The following is a 14735-nucleotide window of genomic DNA, read 5'->3' as shown; positions in this document are numbered from 1 at the left end:
GACTACTATAATTGCTAGATCCTTTTCTGAAGTACAGCTACTTACCTAAATGATGTCCAGTTTGTATTTGTGCATTTGAATTTAAGATCCGTACTTTGCATTCTTCTTTACCAAACTTCATCTTCCTAATTTCGGGCCATTTCTTCTATATATCAAGCATCTATGAATACACTCTCTACGTCTGGCAGAGTGTCTAAACATTACCTTAGCAAATCATTTGCTTTGCATACTTACTAACACACAAGTCTAAAAGAACTATGCTACTCAACCATCTGTTTACATCATGTTACCTTAAAGAAAGGGCTGTGAAGCAACTGCTTGCCACCTCTCACAATGGGGTCTTCATAGTCAAATTGCCGCTGCAAAGCTTCTGGAAGACCTTTAACCAAAGCTGCTAAAGCACTACCTGTAAAACTCTGAAGAGGCAAACAAAAGCAGAGTTAAATTATGTATTTATTATTCAATAAATGCATAAGGGAAACAATTAAGCTGTGTGCGACAGAAGGATGATGTCACCACTGTTTAGTAAGCTATGAAACTTTATTTCAAACTAGCACCCATATCAGAAATGCCATTTTTATTGGTAATTTTAGAAGCAAAAAACTTACTGGCTACAACATCTGAACTAACATTTTGTAATCAAAGTCCTTTCAATGCAAGCTTGAAGCCAGCTGCCAGTGGGCTGAGGGAAAACACTGTACTTTCCCTGTTCTATGGCTAACTATATAATATCAGTCATTGAAGCTGTCCAGTACAAGAGTCTTACATTCTTTTGAATGTTAACAAATGAGAGCAAGACACCACTGAAAAGCTTTGGCCTTCTTACCATAGTTCGCAGCTCTCCATCATTATCCCCTAGAATCCGGTTGATGTTAATAGACTGGCCAAACTCTGTGGTTAGCAGCTTCCGTAGCCTCTGCAGGGCCCACATTCTATGGCCAGCAGCTAAAATAGCACAAAGAAAGTAAGTGGCTTCAAATCAGGAGGCTTTCTTTTGCATGTTATCAAGAGGCTTCATTTTAAAATGCACACGTACCTAGGGCACTCAACTGAGCACATGCTGCGAGTGATGCTGCTAAGCGAGGAACTATACTCCTGTTTGAAGCAAAATTCAAGCGGAAATCCAACAAACATGTTACCAAATCCATTGACGGGCAAGAAAGAATGCAGCGATCAGAAAGGAGGTCTTTAGGGCCTGCAAAAAACAATGTTTTTTAGTTCTTCAGTTAAAATGAGAATTTAATTGTGACCCGAAGTCTAAAAGTCTTCAGCACTCACTGTAAAATTAATATTTCCAACATGCCAACATTGCAACCTCTCTTCCTTTTGTGTTGGCATGAATGAATATATTCTCATTACCCTGTTTACTAAGCACACATACAAAGTAGATAAATTTATCACTGATGAGGCTCTAAAACAAGCAATAAAGCTAACTGAGATGCAGACATATAAGTTTGTCTTACTTTTTATCATAAAACTTTATGTAAGTCTTTACCTGCTGCTGGCATGATAGGGTAAACAGTGAACCGCCATCCCCATCCATTCACAGAGCCATCGCTAATGAATTTCCACTTCAATTCATCCCCTGGAATTCGCAGTTCACTAGACCAATCCGACCACTCACGACCTGGTACAATGAAGTTACACATATTCATCTATCCTGATTAAAAATTATTCAAGCCACACTCATAACTAGGGGTGCACCAATATATCACTTGCTATCAGATCAGCACCAATAAAAAGAAAAACAACATCATCAGCTATTGGCTTTTTTTTTGGTCATTGTAGCCGATAATGTTTACCAATAATTATGCCTTCTGGCTCATGGAACCCTGTGATGCATTAACAGCGAGGCAAGAATATATTTGATGCAGTGTGTGAGATCTAAATGTCTTGAAGAAGCGCAGTATGGATTTTTAAGTGTTGGAAAAGAACAACAGAACAGGTGATTGTAAAGTATGTGCTGCAAATATTTTGTATGGAGGCAACTCAACTCCACTAAAGATTTCAACACAACAAACTTAATACAGCATGTCAAGATGTGCCATACTACTGAATACGATTTCCTAAAGACGGCTACTGAAAAGAAAGTGGCAGGGCAAGAAAAAGCTATGCCAAATCAACTGCCATTTCACGAAGCTCTAAAACGCTTGCAGAAATGTGGAAGTGGAGATGCCAGGATGTTCAGTGCAGCTTCACATGTTGTGGATGAGAAGAGGAACCAGCTGATGTGCCAAAAAGCAGAAACGTGGCTTTTTGTCAAGAAAAACCTTCCACTCACCCACTTGCTACACTAAAGCTGTGAGTAAGCAGTGAGGAAGCTGTAAGTCTTTTTTTTTTTTCTTTTCTTTTCTCTACCAACACTGTAAATAGTTTTTTACTACTACTACTACAACAACAACAACAGCAGCTTCTAGTACTAAAAACTATATCTCAACATTTTTTGTTTCGTAATTTCTACATCTTGATCAGTATTTCCCACTCATTTATTTTAATCGTAACAATGTTGGCTTTATGCTGTTTTTTCCAACTTTATTGGGGTGATTTTTGTAACAAATTGAATATTGAGTTTTATAATGACTTTGCTGTCAAAATCCTTATGTAAAGTTTATACTTTTAAAATGATAGTTTGCAGTAAGTTATAAAGTTAATGTGCGTTTGTTTTTATTTTGCTACAAAATGTTTGTAGAAGCAGAAACAAAAAGTGTGTGTGAGTGCAAGTGAAATAGAAAATAAACAAATGGTTTATTTATGCCAGAAGTTTAAAATGTCTTGCACTATTACTAAATATCGGTTACGAGGTCGGCATCGGCAGATACGGTTGGTTAATCATGGGCTATTGGTATCAGCCAAGAAAATCTTAATTGGTGCACCCCTACTTATAACTGCACATGGCTGTAAGTGCTAACTGCTGTAAGCATTAGAAACATGTCTCCAAAGAAAAATAAGCTGGATATGAAGCATATAAACATAACTAAAAATAACTAAAATCAAATCTACCATACTGACTTGAATATAAGAAAACCCTGAATATAAGATGACCCATCAATAGGCAGATTCTATATATGGAAAATTTATACATTTGGCATAATTTTCCAGGTACAAAAACTTATGATTGGAGGTTTGCCTTGAATTTGTCTCCCACCCACTGCTACAGAAGGGAAAATAAATGGGGGGTCAGGTAGCTCCCTTGCCCTCTCCCCCTGCAAATTCTTCTCTGTGCAGCCCCTTCCCCATCTTACTGTCAGACTCTGCTCTCCCTGAGCACATGGAAGTGAGGGGCAAATTTGAAAACACAAACCTTCAAATAAACTGCCTGTAGTAACTTGCATATAAGGAACTTATTACAGGTACCCATATACTTAATTCAGCCAGAATCAATGCAGTTCACCATTTTTTTTTTAAACTATTGCAAGTTTTAGCACAGGTACTCCATGGTTTCTAGGGTCGGAAGGGACCTGAACAGACCATCAAGTCCAACCCCCTGCCCTGGGCAGGAACGAGTGCTGGGATCATAATACCCCAGCCAGATAGCTATCCAACCTCCTCTTGAAGACCCCCAAGGTAGGAGAGAGCAACACCTCCCTCGGGAGCCCGTTCCAGAGCCTGGCAGCCCTAACTGTAAAGTAATGCCTCCTGATATCAAGCCTGAACCTGCTCTCAATCAATTTGTGGTCGTTAATCCTTGTTATCCCAGGTAGTCCATTAACACCCTTTTAAGTTGCACTTTCGTACCTATGCCTATATAGCACAAACTATGCGTGATATTAGTCCAAAGCAAAAAAGCTCATGATTTACCACAGAGTTCACTAGGCTGGGCCCCAGCATAATCATAGTGACTCCACAGCTCAGTACTGCTCAGATCCTAGCACCCCCCCACAAAAGGAGCCATCTGCTAATTACCCCCCAACTCATGACTGGAACTGCATGTTCTTTTCATGAATCCTGGGATCCTGCAAAAATTTAGATGCAGATGAGTCACAGAGCAACTTGGTCTGGCTCATCTGCTTTACTAGTTCAATTTGGACTGCTGTCTATGAAATGCAGTTAAGAGAACTTTTAAAGGCCATTTTCTTGTTGACAAATGTTGTTAACAAGTGAATCCATAACAGCACACACAATTACTTCAACATTCAGAAACCTTCCCCAACTATTAATCTATGTAAATATAGCACTAGGATCAATAAATAGCATCTCAGGTATGCGCATCAAAAAATGGTATGAAGACCATTGCACAGGCACTGTTTGTTCCCTGAAACTTTCAGAACATGGTTAAATTCATGTCTTAACTGAATAATCTTAGTTCACAGAGACAGAAGATAATGACAGGGAGATGACACCACACAGATGGAGTGTTCCATAAAATAAATTATTCCAACAGAAATGGCAGCCACTGAGATGCTATGCACTGCATAGCTGCTGACAGGGAACCCGGTTTTATAAATCATGCAAACAAAACTCTAGATACGCAAATATAAAATCAAAGCAAATTAAAAGAACAGTGCATTAACTTTTCTCTCCAGAAAAGTTACCGATACAAGGTACCAACTTCTACCAATCTTGATATACAAAGACTGGAATGTTAAAGTAGAGCTTGAAAATGGAGTCGCAAAAATAATTTGAGCCACAAATACAATTGAAATTCTTCTGTAAATCTTATTTGAACTTTAGAAATGACTGAATTTAAACACAAAAGATTAAAAGTGACTTCTGTTAAGCACTTTATATTCTTATGCATTGGAGACAGCTTACGCATTAAAGACAGATTTACAGGGCTTTTTGTTTGTTTTTCCCCCTCGTCTATTCCCTATTCAAAATAAATCAATATAAAAAAAGGACATGTCATCCAGCATTCAATAACCTGCAACAACAAATAAGTCAACAAAAAAATAAAGCAAATTTAAACCAGTGGCTCTCGTCACCTGATCGGACTGAAACTATCCTATTGACACCATCCATTATGGTGAGTGGGTCATGGCGCCTCTCAGTTGAACACTGACGATCAAATTCTACTCTAAGCCCCTCAGCACCTAAACAACAAAAACATTATGCAATTATAAAAAGAATAACCAGAAAACACATGTGCAGGCACAAACTTAGGCCCTTAAAAGTCCAGTTAAGTGAAATACTGCCTGGTTCAGCACTGATACTCTGGGGAAATCTAGGTCCCAATAATGAACCTTTAACAATTTTTTTAAACAAGTAACATGTGTATGCCATTCCCATTTCCTCGCAGCTTTACATAAGTAGAGATTCACAAACACACAAAGTTTTTACAAGTATATGTAACTGATCAGAACACCTTAAGCCTGATGCTGCAAATCTCAAGGGACTTACAGAAACACTTATCTGTAGTTGAGGGAAAATGAATAACTACATCAGTTGTCTCACACTTGAGAAAAATATTAAATAAATCTCAGAATGAAGCCACCATGCACAATGAAAACAAATATGACCTAATACTTAAGGCACAGAAACAAGGCTGCTTACAGACATGTGGGGGGAAAAACCCTAGTGCTTTACTGTCAGCTTGGTATGCCCACAGATCGAGCACAGCACGTGTCCAGAAGAGGCATCGTGTTAGTTTGACCTGGACCACCCAATGTCTGTATAGATTAGGTGTTTCAGCAGCACTTTTTGGTGCTTTTATCTAACAGCTGATTAAATTGGGTTTAGATAAAATTGCCAAAAGCCCTGCTGAAACGCACAATCTATACAGGTGCTGACGAGCTAGGTCAAACTAACGTGATGCTTCTCCCAGTAAAGCACTGCTTGTTTGTTTTTCACATCTGTCAGCAGCCCAAGAGATCTAAGTTATATCTCTGGACCTGATAAATTACAATGTGAATATGGGCAAGTCATGGCAAACTTCTGCTGAAACGAAAAGCAGCAATGATTCACAGCTGCTCTTATTTTGGCTAGACACCTTTAAATTTGGGAGGAACACACACTTATCAAACAAGTTCAAGAAAGATGAACAAAATCATGCACCTTTATTATGGTAAGAAACACGTTTATCTAAACTAAAATTGTTCTAAAAGTGACTAAAACGTCAAAATATATTTGTGAGCTTTAAACATTTTTCAGATCCAGAACAACTGAGTGAGATGCAAGTTACTGAGTGAGTTGCAAGTTACTTGCGTATAAATGAGATTATTTAGTACCTGGTATTTTAACTGTGCCACTAGTGGAAGTATCATCAGTATAAGGATGACTACTTTCCACCACCACTGGCTGAGAAGAAAGTCGGCCACTTTGTGAGTCAGTAGCCACATCTTCTAATTCCGTAACACACAGCTCCAACAGCATGTCAGCCACCTGGGGAGAAAAGAATTTTTAGATGCCTAATTAATTAGCAGATGAATGTGTCAAATTTATAAATAATCTAGAAAAATTGTAAAATGTCTAAAGCTGAACAGCAATGAGAAAATTCACTGCTAAAACATCTTTCTATCTGGTTTAGGATTGACAAAAGATAAAATATCTTACTTTACTATATTTTGTACAGATTGGAGAAAAAGTTATAAACCAGATAAGGAACAACTTGTGCAAGACTCAGAAAACGTAAAAAGTTCCCAAAAATCAAACTTGCCAATACTCCAAGAAATACAAACCAACTTTTACTCCAATTTTAAAACTGCTCATTTGTCCATTATGAATCACCAGTGCCCTCTCTCTGCATATGAATGCTTTGTCTTGTTCCATCAAATTCCAATGTTTGCTTTAGTGTAAAAGCAAAATGATGAGAAATACATATAAAAGATTAGCAAAGGTAGGGGACAAGGTACATTAACTATAAAGGACTGTTTTCTTTCTAAATGTTTCTAGGTGTATATGAATTCTGCAACAGAAACATGCTACTGGAAAATAAGCACTTCACTACTATAAAACTGAAATAGTTAATGCTTTAAAAAGTAAATTTAATTGGAATACCAAATAAATGATGATGTTTATTATAAACTAAAATATATTGAAGTACTCTTCAATTACTAAGATTCATCTCAACCTACTGATGATTCAAGAAAAAAAAAAGCGTGGGGGGAAGGGAGAGAATTAAAATGCATAAAACAAACAAACAAACTCGAAGACTGACCTGTGGGTAAGCAGTGCCCATGCCAGACAGCACAGCTGAAAGAACATCCTTTCCCTTTTCACCAGCCCTATTGGAAACAGCAAGCTTGAGCAGGTCAACCATGACTCGAGTGTCATCTGGTACTAAGAGACTAGTGAACTCATCCAAGTATTGGGGTTCCGGCCCAGAAACTTTACTTTGGCTTTCTACATCCTGCAAAGGAAAAATAAAGGAAAAATATATATCTCATGAATACATAGGAAGAAACTTTTTTTTTGCTACAGCAGTTCAACTTAACTTGTCTAAAAAGAGAAGTTAGTTATTACATAAATCATTTCCACACCATTCAGCTTGGGGACTAGTCATTCCAAATATTGTGCACTCTTTAAGCTCTATCATCCCCACACCAAAGACAGTGTTTTGTCATCTTTAATATCTTTTAAATGTGAAGAAAATTGACAAATGTAGACTTTATCAGGAAAAAACATGAAAAAGCTATACTCCAGAATTCAGGATAATGACAAAACAGCTGAGGATAATTGAATGTAGCTGTAAAATTTAAAGTTCTGAGTACTTATACTGAAAGACATCATTGAAAAAAGGAAAACAACAAGCTTGAAAAATTATCAAGCCTGAAAATTATAACAAGCTACTGACTAGCCCTTAGAACAAAAGCCCCTTGGAAAAAAAAAAAAATAAATCTCATGATTTTTGATTCAGTGCTTTATATATGTAATTGGGGATCATTTCACTAAATGTCTGGGACCTTTAACAAGAACTATCATATATTATATTTTTAGTTTTTGTAAGTATTTCTTAGGTAAATCTGTAAGGTCCCTTCCAGCCCCTAACAACTATGAAACATGAAACAATTTTTTTGTTTACCTAAAGTAAATACCCAAGTAAAATACCTAAGTAAATACTTAAATAAACAATTATTACATACATTAGTACTGGGACTGTTGAGAAACCTTAAAAGGGTTTTACAGTTATTTTTATCTACATAAAGAATGAAAACAAAGATCTTTGTTGGGGCGGAGGTTAAAAACCATAAGAGAGGCCCACACAAGAACCAAAGAACTGCCCTTAGCTTGAAGAGCATGGGAACTTACTGGGATTCAGGAGACCCAGGTCCAAAATAAACAGAAAAGGCACTTGGACCTGGTTGCCCACAACCCCATAAAAGCACTCTGCTATTCTGGAGTTGGCTTCGCCCCTCTACTTTCAGATGTTTCATCTTTTCATCTCCAGTGAAACCTTGGTCAATTTTGTACATTTTCAAGCAATGACATACAAAATAGTGAGTTCAGTGTGAAAGAAAGGGTGACTACTGAAACTGAGTCTCTCATGCTGTGTATTGCCAGAAAACTATTTATAGTTTTGTCTTTAAATAATAACAGGTACAACACCAGAACAATTCAGTTGTTTGATACAGCGACATAACCTATGGGCATTTTTACATGTGCTCCGGGGGTCAGGGGGTGCTTTAATTAGAACAGCTCAGAGCCACTCCAACTAAAGAGCCCACAGCATCTCGTGTATCAGCATCCCTGCACTTCAAAATGGCAGTGGGGACTCTTTAACCAAAGCTCATTCAACAAGTCTTAGTTAAGCGCCCCCACCACCATTTTGAAGTGCAGGGACGCCGATACATGAGATGTGGAGCCTGGCTGGAGCACGCTAATTAGCATGCTCCAGCCAACTTAGTTAACCAAGTCTGCTCTGACGAGCTGAGCAGCCTCCCAGCATGTCTACAGACACCCTATATACTTAAAAGTATCTTGTAAAACATTACTTCTTTGGTTTTGGTCATTGTCTCTGCTATGATACTGGCAGCTCCAGGATCATCTGTGACTGGAATGAAAGGACGAGAAGAGGCAGCAGCAGCTGAGGGAGTTACAGCAGAAGGTGTCACAGCATCTTCTGAAGAAACAACCTACTCAAAGCACACAACAATCAGATGCAGAAGAGTGAAATACAACAAATATTTAAACTAGATTCATTTAAAAAATAAAATAAAAAGACTGATTATTTATGCTCAGGAAAGAGACCACAAAAATAGCAACAACTTACTCTTCTCCCTGTATTCTTAGCTTCTACATACCAACTGTTCTAGATGCTATACAGCGGAAAGACCAGAGCTATTCTAGAAGACAACATATAACAGGTGCAGGAAACAAACTAGCTATTCATATTAGAAAAGGGATGATCTGTTCTTTTTGGTAATAAATATTTTTCCTTTTATTTTTTTACATAAGAAATATTTTTCCATTTTTTTTACTCCTACTCACATGTAAGAACCAACAGAGCAGGACTCTATTCTGGCTTTCATTTACTACATCATACATCAGAAATGATAAAATTAATCCAAATTAAATAATAAAATAGATTTAGAAAATGTAATGAAGATCTTTTTCATCCTGTTATATGCATTTTGGAGCCTCTGCAAACCAGTATATTGTTCCGATTTAGATCAACTTAAGTCAAGTTTCCCTTTCCCACTCTTGTTTTCTCCCCGCCCCCATCACAGGATTAATCTAATTCAGGGGTTTTCAACTGTTTTTAATAAGTGCACCCTTGGCAGCCCCCTTTTTAGTAAGTGTATCCCCAGGGAGGGGGGGGAGGAGGTGGTGAGCAGCCGGACGTTGAGCAGGGTGTGGCGAGCAGCAGCAGCGCAGCATTTATGAGGCCCTGTTCTCAACTGCCCCGGCCCTGCTCCTGAGGCAGAGGCGCAGAGGGTGGTAGCACTCCATCGCCACATATCCCTAGGACCTTTCAAAGTACCCCCAGATGTATGCATTCCCCCAGTTGACAACCCCTGATCTAACCGATCCAAAACAATCCTAACTTTTGCTCTCACAGTATTTTCGTGCCTGCAATAAAGGTATGAAATCAGAATGTTTTTCAGTGCAGTTTATTTTAGTATTTTTAGTGCATTTAACATTTTGGAGCTTTTCCTTGTTTATTTGATTCTCCTGTGGAATTGCATAAGAGCAATAGCAGTTCAGGGAGTTCATTTATAGTTATCAACTTGATTGGAAGGAAAAAACTTTTTCCTAAAAACTGAACTTGAAAACTTGGTTCTAAATTACATGCTAGGTCAATTTTCAAATCAGACCATGGTACTACTGTTACTTAAAATACTTCAATATCTATTTAAATAGTTGCTAAAATCTTGATATCATTTCTGAAGTATGATGCAAGATGCCTTTATCATGTATGGGTTTAAGTGACCTGTTGATACTGAAACTTATGAATTGATGTTATTTCACGATGAGGTACTGAGACTAAGTCAGGCATTACTTGACACATTCTAGATTGCTTATGGCACTGATAACAGAAATTATTTACTTACCTCCCCTCTCCTGTCTTGCCAAGGGTTTGGACTCAGTCTCTCTTCTACATCCCCTGTTAGCACACCCTCCTCCCCATTAACAGGGCTTCCTGTAGATGCAACATCTGATGGAGGGGCAGGGGATGCAGAGGGACATTCCACTGGTGCAATCATACTTGCAGGCATCAGTGCTCCAACCACTGCATCCCTAAAACAAAACGAAAAAATTGTTGAGAGCAGATCAGCATTAGCACAACAACGTCCTTTGCTCAGAAAAAGCCTTTATTTTAGTACTAAAGAGAAGGTTTTCCATTGCTTGGAGCCTGCAGACAGATTACTTCCTTTCTATTTGGTAGAACTCATGTTTGTTTCGTTGAGATGAGTGAGATATGGAATTTCAAGCTTTCTAGATACGTTACCATTTTAAAACATTTTCTTTTCATAATCGTACTCTCTCACTACCAACTGGAAAACAATTCAAAAGGTGCTGGTCATCTGATCTACATTATCAGGAAGAGATATTAACAACAAAATAAGTCACATTTCCTTTTCTTAAAAAAAAAAAACAACTTATTTTATATTTGCTGTGATGATCCTTTCATTACAAAGATTTCTAGATGAGCTAAGCTAATATTTCATTAAAGAGATTTAGGGTTTCTGGCTCTAAATAAGGAAGTAATATCATGAAGCTGATTTCAGTTTAACAGCAAAAGGAATTTAAGTGGAAGTAGAACATTTATTCTTTATGACCATGATTGCCTGACATGTGGCCCTTGAATAGATAGTAAGCTACCTTATGCTTTGCCCTGTAAAGTACAAGAACTTTGGCATGCCTACCTGGCATACATGATTTGCAATGCTGTCAGTATATGAGAAAGTGCCTGCTGTTTCGCAAGGTTCCCGTCTAATGATAAAAGAATCTTGGCAAGGGAAGGTCGACTGGGTTTGGAACTGCTCGCACCACTGATTTTGTTACTGGCAGCAGAAGAATCTGCATCTGATGGGACACCTGGGGAGGCAGAAAGAGAAAACCAGACTCTTAAAAAGTGATAATGCATTATTTACCAAGAAATCAAATAATTTCCATTTATGATGCTAATTTTGGAGAGGATTCTTAACCTACTGTTCCTGTAATTCAAATACTAAACCAGGCACTCAGCCTCCTCCACCAGTGACTCATAGTATAGAATCTAAATTTGCTCACTTCATTATTTTACACATAAAAGTCTACTATTTTACACACACAAGTAATTCCAATACGCTACTTTAACTTACTGGCATCTAAAGTAAGTTTTGCTTGAAAATAACTGATCAGATAGCATAAGTATTAATTAAATGTGCTACACCCATACAGTGCTTAATTATTATTTCTTGTTAGTAAACATGTATTGAAAGGAAATACAGCAAAAGAATTTCTGTTATGCTGAACAAAAAATGCCACCTCTTAAAGGAAGCAGTTCCTTGGTCTTTAATGGTGATCATTTGTCTTAAAAGTCAAAAGGCAGGCTTATCATTTGTACCAAGAATTTTAGTAAAAGGCAAGGAGAGCTGTTATCACCTTGATGGTCCAGGAAAAGGATAAAACAGCTGTATACACTTGCTAAAAATATATAGTTGATCCAATAAAAGCTAATCACAAATAAAAATCCTTGCCTCTAGTAAACGGTGTAACATACAAGTGGATTAATATTATGGATTCAACCACAGGACTTAATAAGGATAAGCTGGCATGGCATTAAGTTTTTTGAGAATGCAGTTTATAGTAAGTTGCTGGTCAAAGGACTCAAGTCTTCACATTAATACTGCTTTTATAACACTCCTCAGCTTCAGGTCATACAACATTTTGGTTGCCCAAACGATGTTTTATTTCATCCACTCTCAGAAAGACAGAACATTTAAAACCACCTCTTCTCTTCCCTTCTGCCCACCTGTCCATCCACACTACCACCAAACTATATACACTACAAAATTCCTTTTTTTAAAAGTGCTATATTACCTAGATACGAAGCGCCTAAAGGGTCCCTAGCTGTTTGGAAGAGTACTGGTTCATGAACAGATGGCGTTGCAACATCCACTGTTGTCCAGGCTACACTGTGGGAAGATCCACAAGCAACCCGGGTGATTTTCTGGCCTTCTAAACCCTGAACAAGGGTGGGTTTTCTGTTGACTGTAGTAGTTCCATTGCCTTGTTGTCCATGATCATTGTCACCCCAAGCGTAAACCTGTAAATAATCACACATTTCAATACATTAGTCTGCTTTACTGATCCTTTCTTATTGTTCTTTCATCCAGCACCTACTTTACTTGATTTCAGTACTCAATATTATCTTGATTTGCAACATATCAACTGGATTTTCCAGATTTGATGCTTTTAGGTATTATCATAACTTGAGAGATCCATTCTTTTTAACAGATTAATTCTCTTCATTCTTCTGCATGCACATGAAATTAATGGGATTATTTGTACATGGATTATATCATTTATTTAAGATAGCTATGAATATTCGTATTAAACCCATGATGCATCCACATCGTGAATACCGCACCCCAGCGAAAGAGTATGTTTTAACTAGAAAAGGTACAGAAAACATAAACAAGGGGATCAGGGATATGGGATGGCTTCTATACAAAACAAGAATGAAAGGGCTATGTCTCTTCAGTCTCAAGTGGCCAAGGTAAATATGACCGACACCTACAATATCATGAATGGTTCATATGAAATGGAGAGAATTGTTATTTGCGGTCTCAAAATAAGAGAACTAGGGGGAACCCAATGAAATCATTAGGCATCAGATTTAAAACAAACATAAGGAAGTATTTGCCTAACCAGTATATAATTAACAGATGTAACTCATTGCCAAAAGATGTTTTGAAGGCAAATAGTATATCTAAGTTCCAAAAGGGATTAGGCAAATGTGGGGAGGATAAATCCACTAGGGGTCATTAAATATAATGGCTAACCTACTGCTGGTGACAGAGAGGGTATGGCAAGGATCAAATCATTTCATCCTGGTTCTTGTAAATTTTAAAGCAGGAGTAGCCAACCTGCAGCATGGGTGCTGCAAGTGGCACAGACAGCCTCTGGCAGGCAGCACAGTGGCAGATAGGGGAGGGAGCAGAAAGCAGAGCATCAGATCAGGCAGGGAGCACAGCGCAGGAAGCAGAAAGCAAAACAGACCAGACAAGGGAAAAGGATCAGAGTAACACTCAGGTGTGTGCACATGAGCACGGATGTGTGATATGTGGTACCACACAGGTCTGCAGCACCACACCGCACATGCAGGCATTCCCGCACTACTCTGCAGTGCATGGGAAGGGGGGGAAGTTGACCCTGAGAGAGAGCAGGGTCAAAAACCCCACACCAATAAAAAAGTGGGACTACGTATGTGGCAGCAGCACGTGCCACCCAAAACCGGAGCCTGACTGGCCGGAGCCATGCTCCAGCTGCTGTCCAGGCTTCCTGCTACAGAAGTGCCATGGTTGCAGCTGTCAGAGCCCCCCAGGACCCCAGGTAAACCTCCCCTAGCCCACCTGGGGTAATCTGCTGCATGCCAGAGCACACATGGCAAGGGCATCCCCAGGGACAAGTACCAGCGACACAAGGTGTGCCACTGCTACTTGTCCTCGAGATGCACCCAAAAGGTGCAGGGCTATTTTGGGCAAGCCTGCCAGAAAGGTTTTCCTAAAACATCCACTGCATGTTACTGTCAGAGATAGCATGTTAGATAAGCCTTTGGTCAGGCCCAATCTGGCAATTCTCATGTTCTTAAAAGGCACCGATGGAATATCATAGTTGTTTCTGTACTTCAGAGTAAAGAACAAGGTGCTGACTGTGAAAAACACTTTCAATCACGGTAAGACAGGAACAAAGGTCAGATAAAAAGATGCTTGTACACACACAGTTAATCATATTATATTTGTGCAAGGCTTTAAAAGTAAAACAATAATATACTGAAGAATTACTTTTTCCATCCAATAAATATTTTGACTACTACCACATTTCACTGTCAGTACTTCAGTTCTTTCCTGTATCAGGAAAACTTACTTGTCCTGTATCAGTGACAGCTAGGCAGTGAAGTGCACCTACAGCCACATGCACAATCTTTTTCCCCCTCAGCCCTTCTACAACCTGCGGCTTTCGCACGTGAACATCAGTGCCATGGCCTAGCCTGAAGTAATCGCCCTTGCCCCTGAAACAGATAAGAAAGTAAAATATTAAAAGACAACCGCATCTTTCCAAATATTACATTATTTTGCCATTAGTTTTGCAAACTGAAACCCTTAATATTCATGGGATATTACAATCATCAGCAATACTATGCTTCAACA

The 14735-nt window shown here is 38.5% G+C and overlaps 1 protein-coding gene across 1 annotated transcript in view; it reads right to left on the bottom strand.

Moving 5' to 3' along the window:
• HERC2 (HECT and RLD domain containing E3 ubiquitin protein ligase 2) overlaps positions 1 to 14735 on the bottom strand; it is a 200259-nt gene that overhangs the window by 36986 nt on the left and 148538 nt on the right. The window contains 12 exon segments of the mRNA XM_006017070.3: positions 291 to 416; positions 827 to 945; positions 1037 to 1195; positions 1496 to 1627; positions 4923 to 5030; positions 6165 to 6318; positions 7094 to 7285; positions 8868 to 9008; positions 10428 to 10614; positions 11244 to 11415; positions 12403 to 12628; positions 14452 to 14596. Of these exon segments, the coding sequence (XP_006017132.1) occupies positions 291 to 416; positions 827 to 945; positions 1037 to 1195; positions 1496 to 1627; positions 4923 to 5030; positions 6165 to 6318; positions 7094 to 7285; positions 8868 to 9008; positions 10428 to 10614; positions 11244 to 11415; positions 12403 to 12628; positions 14452 to 14596 (1861 nt within the window).

This window comes from Alligator sinensis, unplaced genomic scaffold (assembly GCF_000455745.1).
Source record: "Alligator sinensis unplaced genomic scaffold, ASM45574v1 scaffold144_2, whole genome shotgun sequence".
NCBI lineage: Eukaryota > Metazoa > Chordata > Crocodylia > Alligatoridae > Alligator > Alligator sinensis.
The sequence above is the reverse complement of the archived record's forward strand: the minus strand, read 5'-3'. Positions and strand labels throughout refer to the sequence as shown.